Source organism: Atractosteus spatula, chromosome 25 (assembly GCF_055471065.1).
Source record: "Atractosteus spatula isolate fAtrSpa1 chromosome 25, fAtrSpa1.hap1, whole genome shotgun sequence".
Classification (NCBI taxonomy): Eukaryota; Metazoa; Chordata; class Actinopteri; order Semionotiformes; family Lepisosteidae; genus Atractosteus; species Atractosteus spatula.
In genome coordinates, this window is record NC_142730.1 from 12,949,816 (window position 1) to 12,964,498 (window position 14,683).

At 47.7% G+C, this 14,683-nt stretch overlaps 1 protein-coding gene across 1 annotated transcript; it reads left to right on the forward strand.

Moving 5' to 3' along the window:
* The first annotated feature begins 5,502 nt into the window (after positions 1–5,502).
* LOC148815460 (uncharacterized) lies at positions 5,503–14,292 on the forward strand. The gene is made up of 19 exons (XM_088905640.1): positions 5,503–5,593; positions 6,562–6,704; positions 7,054–7,188; positions 7,402–7,564; positions 7,789–7,887; positions 8,051–8,178; positions 8,487–8,633; positions 9,026–9,118; positions 9,435–9,557; positions 9,669–9,794; positions 10,162–10,284; positions 10,640–10,788; positions 10,963–11,083; positions 11,756–11,944; positions 12,179–12,328; positions 12,626–12,697; positions 13,023–13,119; positions 13,623–13,688; positions 14,210–14,292. Exons 1-19 carry the CDS (start codon positions 5,503–5,505, stop codon positions 14,290–14,292), a joined length of 2,298 nt encoding a protein of 765 aa, XP_088761766.1.
* The last annotated feature ends 391 nt before the right edge of the window (positions 14,293–14,683 follow it).

Sequence of the window (14,683 nt, forward strand, 5' to 3'; positions counted from 1 at the left end):
CCAGTTGATGGACTTCGGACCGTGCTTTGACCTGCCCTTGGACCCGTTTGGATTTGGATGCCGTTTTGTCTTCCCCGTACACTGTCTCACGGACTGTCACTATTATTTTGTGCACTATTAAACCCCTGTGTGTTCCTTTTTACCACGCCTCCTGTTTTCTCCTGCTCTTACCGCATCGCATAGGGTCTTCTACAAGATCTGACACGGATTTCAGTCCGTGTTCGTTACAAGGAGCTGCAGACACACAGGGGAGGCAATCAGGTCCACAGCAGAGTGAGCAAACACACCCACACAACGCACTGGGCTGCTTGTGTTACTGCTCAGCTATGAGGACTGACAACGATTCTCTCACACTACAACATGACAGGACCACCTCAACAAGAGAAGAGAGATTATTCTCTTGAATCCACAGCAACCCAGGAGAGGAAGCACAAGACAGCTGTCACTGCATTTGAATGACATGACATGACATTCCCATCTGCACTGAGATCAAGTAAAATCAAATTATATTTATTGGCACTCAGTCTCAGGTCATTCACAACATGGACCGACGCCATCTCTGTACTATGGTTAGAACGAAAACCTGACTGAAATTTCTCAAAACAATTCTTAGAGACCAGATATTCTTTTAATCGAATAAAAACAACTTTCTCCAAAATTTTCTTAAAAAAGGAAAATTTGAAATATGTCTAAAATTGCTAACAACAGCAGGATCCATATTAGTCTTTTTTAGTAAAGGCTTCACCAAAGCATTTGGGAAAACTCCAGCTGACAGAGAGCAATTTACAATAGTAAAAACATTATCTTGCACACAATTTAAAAACCTTCTTAAAAAGAGTTGTAGGAACAGGGTCAAGATCACATGTGGAAGATGTCTGTAACAGTTTTAAGTGTCTGAAGATTAATAACAGAGAAAGATGTCATAACAGATGCAAGTGGCTGATCAGGACAATCGAGGAGACTCGTCGTGGTTGTCTGAGCTATATTCTGTCTAATCAGTTATTTTATCTTGGAAATTAATTGCAAACTCTTCACATTTTGTACAACATACATCATAAGAAAAATTACGAGAAAAAGTAGGGTTTACTAAACTGTCTATAGTGGAAAAGAAGTACTTTAGTATTATTTTTGTGTTTGTTAATTACATTAGAGAAGTACAACTGTCTTGCCCTTTTTATGGAAGTACTGTAGGTGGAAATCTGTTCTCTCAGAATGTCATAATGAACCTGCAGTTTAGGTTTTCTCAGTAAGCGCTCTGATTTGTGACAATTTCTCTTAAGCTGAAGTATCTCCTCATTCATCAAATGAGTGTTATGAGTGAGTATGATTTTCTTAAGTTTCCTTAAGTTTCAGAGCATGAACCAGATCGTTGCAAGAGGGAGATGACACTGTGCATGAAACATTATTTAAAATGTTTTTAAACTTCTCAGCTGTTGTTTAGTTTATGTAGCGTTTCTTAACATAAGATTCATATACTGCACATTCTTCCTGACTTAAATTAACTTGAAAGAATACACAAAGATGGTCACATATCAGTACATCAGATATTAGTAATAGACATTTAATTTTTATTATAAAAATAAGATTTACTGTGTGTTAGATACATGGCACATTAAGGATTCACTGTGCCACGTGGCAGTTTAGCAGAGTAGTGCTGTCCTGCACCTGAACATCTGCAAATATGAAAAGGTGTTGGGCAATACCTTTTGATCTGCTGCAGTGCTCTTTGTGGCAGCCTGAGCATTCCGAGTGACTGGACCTGCAAGAGCTGATTATTAAAGGTGACGTCTTGGCAAGGTGACGGAAGCCTGTCAAAGGTTCTTCATGCGCCGCCCAGCTTTCCAGTAGAATTTCAAAGGGGAACTGCAGTCCCAGTTTCTCAGACCGGTTAGTAAATCTCTGTAACAAAATGAATTGATTAACGGCATAGAAAACATTGACAAATATCGAATTAACCACAAAATCATGAACAATTTGAAAGTTCTGTAAGTCGCCATATTGTCACAAACCCCTGTTCTCTCCATGGGCGAGAGCGAGAGATCGTATGAATTGCGCCGTGAAGCGGCCCTTCCTGCTCACTAGTCACTAAAATGATACATGTACTCTGATGTACGAGTGAATACGTACAGGTTGCGCTGCAGACATTTGACCACAGAAAGTTTCCAGTGTGATCTGCATTCAGAGTTAACAAGTAACAAGTAACAAGTATTTCTGTTGGATTAAAAGAGATGTACTCACAAGCCTGCTATTTTGCAATGAATCACAGATGTTGGGCATTCCTGGAAATTTTGTCTATTTTGTGATGTACACAGTAACTTGTAAAGCCTCCAGTTTACATCTGACTTTTATTGTGGTTTGAAATATACTCATCAATGCTGATAGTTTCTAAGCTCTAAATATAAAAATGTGTTACAGTTCCCCTTTAAAGGAATACCAGAGATCGATGGTATAATGTTTACTTTCCATTCATATGTTGTCAGTTTCTAGAATAACATATCTCAGCAGTCAGTGACTTTCTGAAGAAGGTAGAACATGCTTCTCTTGGGAAAAGTACTTTGAAAATCTCCCCATCTGTCCTCATACTCCCTGTATGAGGACAGATGGGGAAATTTTCAAAGATACTCCTTGTCTGCCCATCAGTTGTGTAGAAAGAAAACACTCAGAGAATTCCGGTTTTCATGGCTGTAGAATCAGTAGAAGCCCTGAGTCTGTGTGAGGAGTGGGAACAGATCACCTCGCCTCTCTCTCTGCAGGATTCTCAAATTGAACTTCCTGTAGACTGTCCTGAAGCGCATCTCTCACAGTCTCCTTTTGAGAGATGTTCTGGGCAGCTGCACCAATACACTGGTACAGGAAGGCCTGTGACACCGGAGAAGAGGACAGTGAGCACTGAGCTCAGGAGGCTGCTCTGTACAGCTGCACTGAGAGGACATGTTAGCTCTGGAGACAGCACACTGAAGTAGAGCGCAGAGCGCACATTTCACAGTGAATGGGCTCTCCCTCTACTCACGGAAACATACTGTAGCTCACAGCTCACATGAATTAATCTAGCCTGAACAGCCACACACCTTGCAACATCTAATACACAGAAAATTAATTTACACACCTGCTATGTCCACTACGTCACAACACTAGGTGAGGAATAAGACTTTTAGTGAGTAAAAGTCCCAGCTTCTCATGTAGCTCAGCTTTTTGTCAGACTCACCTTCTCCTCAGAGGTGGAGCTGAGAGCACAGAGCACTCTGACTGTGTCCTGAGTGAGCCTACAGGCCCACACCTCATCCGCCACTGCGCTCAGTGTGTTAGAGAGGAGCTGCAGACACACAGGGGAGGCAATCAGGTCCACAGCAGAGTGAGCAAACACACCCACACACCACACTGGGCAGCTGAAATTACTGCACAGCTATGAGGACTGACAACGACTCTCTCACACTACAGCATGATAGGACCACCTCAACAAGAGAAGAGAGATTATTTCCTTGAATCCACAGCAACCTAGGAGAGGAAGCACATGACAGCTGTCACTGCACTTGAATGACATGACATTATCCAACAGAGGAAGAAGATCCCTTTTCCTGACTGTGCCCCCTCCCTCTCACTGTGTGTGTTATCAATCCCCTCTCTCACTACATACCACAATCAGCCCATCCTGCAACTGCTTCAGGGGAATCTTTCCCTCTGGCAATTCTGAAACACAACACACAAAAAACTCAGCACTTAGATAGGGGCTGCAGCAGCTCAGAGCTTATTGAGGGAGAATAGCTGTAACTGAACAAAAAAAACAGATGAGTGACATTATGGACATCCTGGTGTTGATAAATGCAAATCCCCCATCTGATGTGTTGTATCCTGTACAGTTCTGGACAATGGGATGGAGATCTGCTCAGGTACTTTATGGTACTCAGGTGCAATAAGGACAAAACCTGTGCTCTGCAGAAGATATGACACTGATTCTAATGCAACACTGAAAGTTTCCAAATCTGATTAATCCTCTAAATGCACCTAATACTCCCAGAGAGAAATCATATAATTCTGCTACAGACTTCTACACTCATCGTGGTGTACTCTCAGGAGCAGCTGAGTGCTCTCTCAGACATATCTCTTCGCAGATCTGTCCTGTTGTGCTGTGGGGTACCTGAGAGCCTGGCCAGGGGCGGGATGATAGGCTCCCAGACGCTGGGCAGCTGGGGGTGGATCACTGGGCCCAGGGACTGCAGGAGGCTCAGGCACTCACTCCCATCCCCGCGGCCTGGAGCAGAGCCCAGTGCAGCACAGCGCCAGGGACAGGCGGGGAGAGAGAGAGCGCCTACTCAGAGGAAGAGGGGCGCAGGGAGAGAGATCAGGGGCTCCAGCTGCCCCGAACCAGCGGGTCTGCAGGACCGTCAGTCTCGGACCTCCTGCGGCCCAGCGACGGGACTCTGCTGCTCCCGGCCGCAGGGCTTCACACACCGTGGCGCTGCTGCAGGGCGCTGCAAGACGAGCTGCTTCAAGACCAGATGTGTTGTTGCGGACTGTTTAGAGCACAAGGTCTGTGCGTGAGCGAGCGGAGTGAACATGAGGAGGAGCCGGAGAGCAGATCTGCAGGGCGAGTCTAGATCACAGGAGGACTAATGAGCAGGCTGTGTCTGGGAGAGGTCTGGCAGGAGACTGGAGTGACAGTAAAAGCCCTGATGAGCGAGTCGTGTGAGAGAGGAGGGAGAGGCGAGTCTGGATGGAGGGAGGAAGTGGTGTCTGACGTCATAACGTGAGCAAGACGCTCCGCTCCGTGTTTTCTGAAACTTTCCGGCTGACAGACACTTTGGAAATCAGACAATCAGTGCTTCTGTTGGTAGATTAGGGAAAAATCAGAAAGCATATAAAAGAAATTTAATTTTATAATTAAATATAGTAATTATAATGACTTATTAAACGTGAGCATGACGTCGATACATCGGGATTGTGACGCAACAATTCCGGTCCGGGAAAGCGCTCCGGTGCTGCTGAGTCGCTCAGCGCTGATGCTCATAGCGAAGAAAAGACTTAAGGTCGACACGGCTTGTCAATCTTCTGTCTTTTCACTGAAGATCCTGGTGGTTTACGGACTAGGTAGGGACCTGCCGAGGCTCGGTATCGCGGATCCGATTGTTCTTGACCTGTTTCTCCTGGGCAGATCGAGCTGTTATTGTGTTAACACGGTGTTCAGTGAGAGGGGGTTAAAAGCTGTTAACCTGCTGGAGTTTTATTAAAGCCCAGAGTGCAGATCTGAACAGGAATTCATTGCTGCTTCTGTTCCTGTCTCTGCTTTCACTGATGTGAAGAATTTGTTTGTGTCCTCAATATCCCGTGTCTGCCCTTCAGCCTGTTGGGTTGTATTCCAGTAGGACCAGCTGGTTAGAGAGTTCTGTGGTGTCTAGTGGGTCTGCTGCTGGCCTGTCAGCAGTACCTTGACTCCCAGTGTGTGAGAAGCGCCGCCCAGCTCCCTGCTTCACTGTGCTGTTCTACTGGCTGACTGACAGGTCCAAGATGAGCCCGAAGGAGTGCAGCTGGGAGCCCAGCAGGGTGAAGTGGTTCTCCTCCTGTGTGCAGCGCACAGGCTGCCAGTGCCCCGGGCCAGGTATGACACAGCTGGATCTAGACCAGTGCCCTCTGAAGCCAGTCCCCCCACACACTGACTCCTGGCTTCCCTTTCCACTGGGACTCCATCCCTGGGCTCAGCTCTGACTGACCTGAGGGGCTCCTCACTGTCACCCTGCAGGTCTCCTCAGCTCGAGGCAGGGAAAGCAACAGCAGTCTCTTCATCTTTTCAACTAAATGATGATTTGAGCACAAATAAATACAATATATAAGCTAAAATAATAAGATATAAAATAAAATAATTTAGTGTGTGAGAGTATGTTTAAGAAGACTAACATCCATGTAAGGTATGAAACTATTTAAAGTGTTGAAAATGAGTAATTCACAGTGGTTATGAAATGAGCTGTGTCTGAGTGATGTACTGCAATTATTCTTTCATTTACATTTAATTGTAAATTGGGGAAAAGCAAATGTATATTTATGAAGATCTGTCTAAGTCCTTTTGACTGGGTGTGAGAGAAGCTGAACTAGAGGCTCTAATCCCCTTAGAGCAGCAGAAGGAGATTCTTCACATGGGAGCAGAGCTGCTGCCCTGATTCTTCTTCAACACTGAGATCCTCTGTTTGCTGAGGAGCAGCTGCTAACAGGACTGATGTGACCCAGAGAGCAGCTCTCTTTGTGGGCTCTAAAGGGTTAAGAAGTCCCAGTGGCTGCAGCTGTTATTCAGGACCACTGATCTGAAAATGAGACGAAAACAAAACCCTGCACTCTTTAGCCTCCTGCCCTTAGAGCAGATCTGTATTCCTCTCTACTGGAAAACTGTCCGGGGTGAAAGAGTCCCAGCTTTTACAGGCTGTGCATCAAAAATCATTTTAATCTCTCTAATTCTCAGAGATGTGTCAGTAGGGTTTTAGGTCCCTCAGAGAACAGGTGAGTTTTAGAGATTTCTCCCTAGAAGTCTGTGCTGCGGCGACACCAGTAATTCCCCTGTCTGTGTGTCTGCTGTAGATGAGGTCCTGGCTGTTCTGGAGGGAATGAGCAGTGCTGATGAGGAATCTGGGAAGCTCCTGATAGAAGAGCTTCTCTCCCTCCTGCAGAGGAACACCAAGGGGACACTGCCAGTCATCCTGGGATTCCTCGAGAGCCCCCAGGTAACATGAAGGAGCTCCCTACACACCTCCTGATATACTCGTTGCAAACGCACTCTAATCAGGAGCCCAGTGTGCTCCAAGATACTGTCTGTGCTGTTTCTTACAACTAAAGGTCAGAAGATAAGCCCTAATGTGTTGTCATCTTGACAGATGTGCTTGAGTGGAAGCCTGGGGTTTCTCTGTGTGCGTTTCCACTCCCTCGTCTGGTGAGCTGGGGTGGTTCTGCTTTTCACACTCAGTGCCCGTTGGCCAGGCTGACTGGCCCTGAAGGAGAAGCCTTTGAACAGACACTTGGTGCTGTGATGAGAGCAGCAGTCTCACCCCTGGCTTTGGTTCTTCCCTGCTCTAGGTGACAACTGCCCATCGCTCTGCTGTCCTCCAGGCAGTGGAGAAGCTGCTGCGCAAAACATCTGCGCAGCATCTGGATGAGTCCTTGGCCAAGAGCACCGTCTCGATGGCCTTGAATGAGATGACTATGTCACCAGTATGTAAACCCCTTTAATTCCTGCCTATCGAGCTGATGTCTTGCTGCAGTGCTGTGGTCTGTTTCCTTGCCTGTAGCACACATTGTTGCATCTAATGGAAGCAAATCGTTGTGTGTTAACGTGTGTGTTCATTGGCTTGATCCAAGCTGTTGCTTCAACTCCAATACCATCGACTCCCAAGACGCTCTGATCTCCTTTTACTGTTGTTTCAGAAATGGCTGCCTGACTGGCAGCAGCCAGCCAGCAATATTGTCGTTTGTGTGGTGAGAGACCACTACAACAGTACCATGGATATGGTGCTGTCCTTTTTCCAGCCCGGAGTGCTCCCTCACCACACGCTGCTGAATACTGTAGGAGATATCTCCCGCAACTGCAGTAAGTTCTGTGCTGCTAATGGGGTGTGATCTGCACAGATATATTCCGGATGTTTTACTGTGCTGTATTTCAAACTTCATAATGCTGCTCGTATCTATCCATTCAAGCACTGATACATGAGCTTATTATGAAGGCTCAGTGTTTGTTACTCATCCCGCTGCTGAGTCTCCAGTGTAATCATGAGCCTTGGTCCCTACCCAGTGTGAAATGTGTTTTCTTTGAAGGTCATGACATTGCAAGGGATATTGTGAGACTGCTGGACCTGCTGGTGCCTGTTCTCTCCCTTGCTGAGACAAAGAAAATGAAGGCAATGATGTCTTTTGGTAAGTGTGCAAGCTGTCTCATTTAGGGGGACAGCTGTTATCAATGCTTGGTTCCACTGGTAATCCATTGACAAGGCCTGTTCAAACCGCTTCCCACTGAGCTACAGGACTGCTTTGATGTAGCTGAGGAGTGTAGCAGGCTGTTCCTCTCTTGTGTTGTCAGCATTAGAAGGCCTGTACGAGAGCTGGGCGAAATTCCAGGGTCCCGGGCAGTGTGTTCAGGACTGTTCAAGCCAGGTCATCACTAGTTTTGATATAGTGCACAGATGGCTGCCGTCTTCTGAGCCAAAGGTATGGGATCTTTAATCCAGTGTAGGTTATTTGACATCTTATTAATCATCTTGAATTCTCAGATGTTCTGGAGGAAAGAATGGACTTGAATGCAAAGAAAAGATGTGTCCATGCAGGTATTAGGGAAGGGTATCAGGGTCCAGGGTTCAGATCACAGTAAGCAAAGCTGAATAGGGTGCACTTATGAAGCAGGTTTTATTCATTGCTCAAAGCTGTTTTAACTGTCTGTGGTTTTAGACAAGTTTGCTTTCCTGTGACTGAATCCTTTCCTTGAGGATGATGGTGTTTGTGTTTTGCTCTGTCTGAAGGTGACGGCGGCCATTGTCTTGGCCCTGGCAGCTATGTGCTGCCTGCTCCCTGAGGAGAAGTTTCAGTGTGAGCTGCCAGCAGTTTTACAGGCCTTCCAGCCACTGTATGCAGCTGAGGTGGACGTCAGCTACTCCAGAATCAACAAGGTAGGCCTGTGACCGATGATGGGCCTTTAGGTGTACAGGTTGTGGATTGCGAGGGCCGTTTCTTTTAGAAAATGGATTTTGATTCAAACAATCACTAGTAGCACTTTCCCAGTGTCCCTTTGTCCACTAGCTCCAGTGATGTGCTGGTGAGGCCCAGTGCAGAAGAGGATTATGGTCTGTGGTGCCCCATGTGATTGTGAAGGGTGTGAACGAGGTGGATCTGCCAGGAGTAGAGTCCAGGGGAGGCGTTATCCTTCTCTGTCAGATTTTTCTGTGTGATCAAACTACCAAAATCCTAATGCTAATGTGTTATTGCATACAGTGAGAGAGTGAGGCCTCTTGATGAAGCAGCAGTGCCTCTCCAGATTGACTCCAACGTGCTCTTCTTTCAGAGTCTGAGTGTGCTTGTGGAGGCAGCAGTGCCGAAGGCCAGACCAGTGCTGGAATCCCAGCTGGAGCAGCTACTGACCATGGTGCATGCCCAGGTAATGGGGACAGCAGCCCGCTCACCTGCACAGAAAGACGTTACAGTAGTCAGTAAGAGTGTCTGTCTGAGGGGTGAAGCCCTCAGGAGCCTCTTCAATGACAGCAGCTCAGTGCTGTGATCTACCCCTCTCCACAGCTCATGGCAACACTGAAGTGCCGTGTATCTGACTGGTGAAGCCCTTATTCATTCAGTTGAACAGATATTGATGACTCGGCTCATTTTATCATGGCATTAGAACAGCAGTCCATGAGAGAGTGTGCATGATGCCCTTTTGGGTGTTATAAGAGTGCTCTGATGCCTGTCTGGTGTCCCAGGATCTGGCAGTGCTGATGGGGCTGTGTGCCAGTGTGCACCTGGATGTGGTGCTGTCTGTGCTGAAGAGACTGGAGACCCAGCTGACTGACCCAGCCTTCCCCTGCAATGAGCAGGGCTCTGGGGTAGGTGTACTGCATCAGAGTCCTGACAGACAAACATAAGCTGCTCTTAATGTCAGCTTCTACGTACAAGTTTCAGCACCTTGATGTGGATTGTCATGCTTGTTACTGCAGAGTGATTTCACCTGTGCCCTGATTCTGTGCTATGGGCACGTTGCACTTAAAGCACCTGCAGAGGATCTACTGCAGAGAATGGACACTGACTTTATGGAGAGACTGAGACCCCATGTCACCACTAAGGTAGGCAACATGTCCTCCTTTGAGAACAAGAGACCTGACAGAGTGAACCTCACAGCTCCTGTCTGATGAGTGTATTCAACCACTGCTACATTCTGTAATGTGCGTCTGTAACGCAGGGAGGTATTCGTAACAACCCTCAGGCAAAAGTTCTTCCTTATTTGTTCTGCTACTTTCCTTCAGTGTCTGGGTAGAAATTGTTAATTATACTTGAACCTGATGGGATTGTTATGGGGAGGAGGACACAGGGATACAGTGTCCGTGGCTGTCCAGGCTGTGAGTGTCCATCCCAGTCCAGGGCTGGTGGAGGTGAGGTGGTGAGGTGGCGTCTGGGCTGTTAGTGAGTGAGCTACTCTGTGTCCCCCTGCAGGAGCCCAGTGTCAGACTGAGCCTGTGCCGCAGTGTGGGCATGATTGCACAGGCAGTGTGCAGCGCCAGTCCCTCCGGAGCTCCCAACTTCTCTGCCAAGGCCAAGCTCCTGGCGACAATGATGGTCAGTGTGTCTGACGCAGCCGCCTGTCTGCTGTTTTCCCACACGGATGCTCTGGACAAGCCGTATCCTCTCACTGTGAATCGGAGAACAGATAGTTTGTGAGAAGTGATTGGAAGGGAAACTGTTTTGCTATTGATCAATACAGTTGTGTTTTTATCTTTTGGGAAACACTGTTCCAGAAGTATTCAGAAAAATGACTCCTTTGTTCACACCTAGTGACATGATCCTGTGTCCTGTCTCTGAAGACAGCAGTGAGAACTGCAGCAAAGGGGCAGAAGTGGACAATTTCAACAGTCAGTGTAACAGAGCTCATGTGATCTGTCTGAGATTGACCTGCTGTTCTTGTTCCCTGTAGGCTCTTGACCTTCTGCAATTCTTCGGCAGTGGTTACACTCTGGATGACAGCTTGAAAGAGAGTTTGAGGGAGGGGATATTATATCTGGCTGCACAAGACCTCAGACAGACCATCCAGTCCCTACTGACCCTCACATCTCCCTCTGAGAGGTAGAGCTCAATTCTAACAGTGAGAGGCTCTTTGCAATGATAAAAGCATCACAACAACTGCACTGTGTTGTGGCGTCAGTGTTTGTGTATTTTAGCTCTGAGAATGGGTTTGAATGCAGAGCCCTGCACTCACAGCTGGGGGGTGTGAGGCTGACTCGGGGGTGTGTTTTGCAGCTCACTCCCGGAGGTGTGGCAGGTCCTCAGTACCAGCCAGGTGGTCTCGGAGACCGTGAAGCACCTGGCTGATCATCTCGGCCTGATGATGGACATGAAGGTGGATGATCCAGAACTGGATGTAAGTGACTATAGAGCCCGTCTGCTGGTGTTTCTAACTGAGCAGAATACAGATAGTCAGACAGCTGACAGCTACAGCATGGAGGTACTGTCTCCCTATAATATGTCGCTGCCCAAGAGCAGGCAGAGAGACACCAGCAAGCAGGCAAGCGGCTGTGTGAGCAAACAGCTCCCTGTTTGCAGCACAGGGACAGGCAGACAAGCACAGAAAAGCGTGGTGCAGACCAGCAGCCCAAAGCCACATCCAGAACAGGCCAGATCAAAGCTGGGTGAACACAGAGGCTCAGCACACAGCAAACTCCAAACTCAGAGCTGATGGTAATAAGCACAGTCTGTAAACAGACAGACACAGCACACAAGCACAAGAGGGTAATCTAGACAACAAAGACAGGGTGAAGCTAGGGGCCAGTATCCGAGGAGCAAACTCGGAAGTCAGGGAGAAGCTCAAGAGTTTAGGACCGAGTTCCTGAGCGCTGCCAGGCCAAGGGCTTGTGTAGCATGAACCCCCTGAGGCAGGCGTGATGGACAATTATCTTCAGATGTGGCTGGCTAGCACGTCAGTTTTAGCTGTCCCTTCTGCTGACCAGCAGCAACCAGCATGACCCTCCCTCAGTGTAACCCTTGTCCCAGCAGTACTGAGAATGAAGGCCGACTGGTGTCCTCCTGTCTTCAGATCCACAGACACACAGAGGAGCAGCTGGCAGCTCAGAGCTCAGCCCTGACAGAGCAGGAGACCCCAGCTGAGCCAGTTGTTCTGCGGGCTCTACTGGGCTTGATCACTGTCCTGTCCATCGTGGACAAGAGTCAAGCCAAAGCACTGGTGCCCTTTGTGTACTGTAGAGTCAGGCCCTGCTTGGAAAATGTAAGTTTTTTAGGATGTTCTTTGTTCAAATATTGTGTCATTTGTTTTTGTCTATTAAATTTAAATATAACATTTTTAATTGTAATCAATTGGATATCCATGATAACAGTGTTTGCCCTTTGAGCTACAGTGACAGTGGGCTCAGACTCCAGCCCTGAGAGGAGAAAATAAGTGGTGACAGTTTGTGCATGTCTGTGTGTAAAGTTTCCCTCTTGTCCTGTGTCTGTGTTACAGGAGAGCCCGGAGGTCCGCAGAGCCACAGTGGTTCTGCTGGGGCAGCTGGTCAGGCTGGGCTCTGACAAAGCCCGTCTCAACAAAGAGGTCCACAGCTCCCTGGTCAGCGTGCTGCTGAACCTGACTGACCCCAGCCCACAGGTCATCCAGGTAAAGACACAGAGCTGCTGCTGGCTGGGCTCAGCCTGTGGGTCTTCTCACGTCCTTCTTTGATAATGATAATTGTCACCTATCCAGCGTTTGACCAGCTTTGCAATCGGTGAAGAAAAACAACCCTACAGTCAGTATGAACATGTAGCCTGGAAATCTAAACATTCAGAGGGTTACTATCAAGGATGTGTCAAAGGGTTTCAGGGCTGGCTGCTATTTTGTGACATTTGCGTAGTTTCTGTTTAATTTTGGCTCTGTGTCAAGATAAACTGGTTTTGACGATGTGTATTTCCCCAGGCCTGCTGGACAGTCCTACAGCACTTCACCCTGGACTGTGTGCTGTCCATGAAGGAGATGTGCAGGATCCTGGTGAGTGAGGTTCTCCTAGGGCTGGCTTCTGGGCTGCTGGTGAGAGAGGGGAGCACAGCCTGCTTTTGGGACACAAACACACGAAGACTTGTGTCAGATTTAGGAAATATATTTGTGCTGAACCAGGCTTACACTGAGCACTAATTACAGTGAGTAAGAGCTGAAAGTGCCAGATTATAATCACAGTAGTGCTGATGAGTTCATACACTCTCATTAGATGGATTAGAGGTGCTTCTCTGTAATGGAGGACTGTCTCTCACATGGGGGCTCCTGTACAGTAGTAGCATGCTGTCTCACACTGCCCTGCAATATTCCCTGTGTCCAGATAACGAGTGGGCAGTTCAGCCTGGCCCAGAGGCTTGCGCTCCAGGGTGCACAGAGCAGAAGGGCCTGGGTTCGGGAAAGTGCTGCCATCTTCATTGGTAAGAGCTCAGTGACAATGAGAAGAGTGATTGAGACTCAGTGTAAAGGTGATGCTCTACTGGTAAAAGTGAGTTGTGCTGTGGTTAGTGATGGGGTTTTGCCGGGATGGGAATTCAAGCATTAAAAGGATACTCTGTAGGTTTCCCTTGAAACAGCTTTGAGTCTGAAGGTGTTTGATCACTGGGGTTTTCTCAAAGGACTCAGGCTCTGATATGTCACGCTAGTAAAAGGCCTCTAGTAAGAAGGCTCTAGTATGTCTAGCTACAGTAGTCTCATTTCGGCAGCAGGACACTGGGCACCACTTTCAGCCTCTTCTGTCTAGTGTTTGAAATGCATTTTTCTGTCAGTAGTGAGGCAGGTTAATCAGACTTGCCAATGTCACCAGGAAACACATTTCCATGAGCTGCTCCCCATTCCGAGTGTTGGCAGTGTGCGCTGGTGCAGTATCCTGTGTGGTGCTGTGTGTGCAGGAGCTCTGCTGTTCAACCCCTCTGTGTTTCAGGCCTCCAAGTGCAGCAGCTGCAGAGGAGACTCTGCTCTTGTTTCGCTCTGAGAAGAGCTCAGCGAGGTAACGATCCTTGTCTTTTGTGTCCAGTATGTTGACCAGTTGTTCTTGTACAGTATATACAGACTCTAGTATTTTAGAGTCTGTTTCACCAGAAATTCTGGCTGTAGCCTCTCACACCATAGATACCCAGTGTACAAAGTTTTGAGAAGTTCAGAGCATGGAGATGAAAAATGTATAGTTGGCCTGTTTAGCAGATTTTTGTGGAGTTGCACATCTGTAGTAGCGCTGCTTTATTTTATTCTTTTTAGAGACTTGTTCGGTCTGTGAATTACAGTGTGGCCGTTTCTTCCAGCTTCATACTTTGACATTTTTTGACTACTGTTCCTTCTGACAGTGAAGAGAACACAGATGTCACACAGAAAGGATCTCACACTCCTTTAACCCCACTGCATGAGGTCCAGACCTGCTGCTCTGCACAGTGTCTCCTAACTCACACCTGCTGGGCAAGAGCTGGATCAGCACTGCAGCTGTGTGTCAGGAGCTGAGCAGGACTGCAGGACCTCGTCTCTTTCCTTCCGCAGCCCTGAGGATCCTGCTGCAGGACCCAGAGCCGCAGGTGCGGGAGAGGGCTGCTAAAGCCATGGGGCTCTTCACCCGGCCCTGAGCAGCACTCTGGAGTCGGGGCGCCCCTCCCCAGCCACTGCAGAGACACCTGGGTGCCCCAGCTCACTCTGGACCGGACAGCACACCTCTCTCTCCTCCAGACACACATTTGTGTTTAAATAAATTACACAACGTGTACAGAAGCTGGTTTTCATTCCAGAATGTATGAATGGTGCTGAACCAACACTGAAGTGTATGAAGCGCTTTTCTTTCTTCAGTCTGCAAGTGTTCAGACAGGAGGAGCTGGAAACAAGCTGTTTCACACAGAAGTACAGAATACAGAGCAGTGAAGTGCAGGAGACAGAATAACACTTGAGAGACAGAGGGGCGCAGGAGAGGTTATGGTTATGGTGTAGCATGAAAGACAAGGTAGCAGGTCTGTGGAAAGTGGG

Bases quoted from the DNA above. Each gene is read 5' to 3' on its own strand.
- LOC148815460 (XM_088905640.1), top strand. From the start codon at position 5,503: ATGAGCCCGAAGGAGTGCAGCTGGGAGCCCAGCAGGGTGAAGTGGTTC. The intron at 7,565-7,788 runs GTAAGTTCTGTG...TTTTCTTTGAAG, and splicing joins AGATATCTCCCGCAACTGCA to GTCATGACATTGCAAGGGAT. The intron at 11,945-12,178 runs GTAAGTTTTTTA...TCTGTGTTACAG, and splicing joins TCAGGCCCTGCTTGGAAAAT to GAGAGCCCGGAGGTCCGCAG.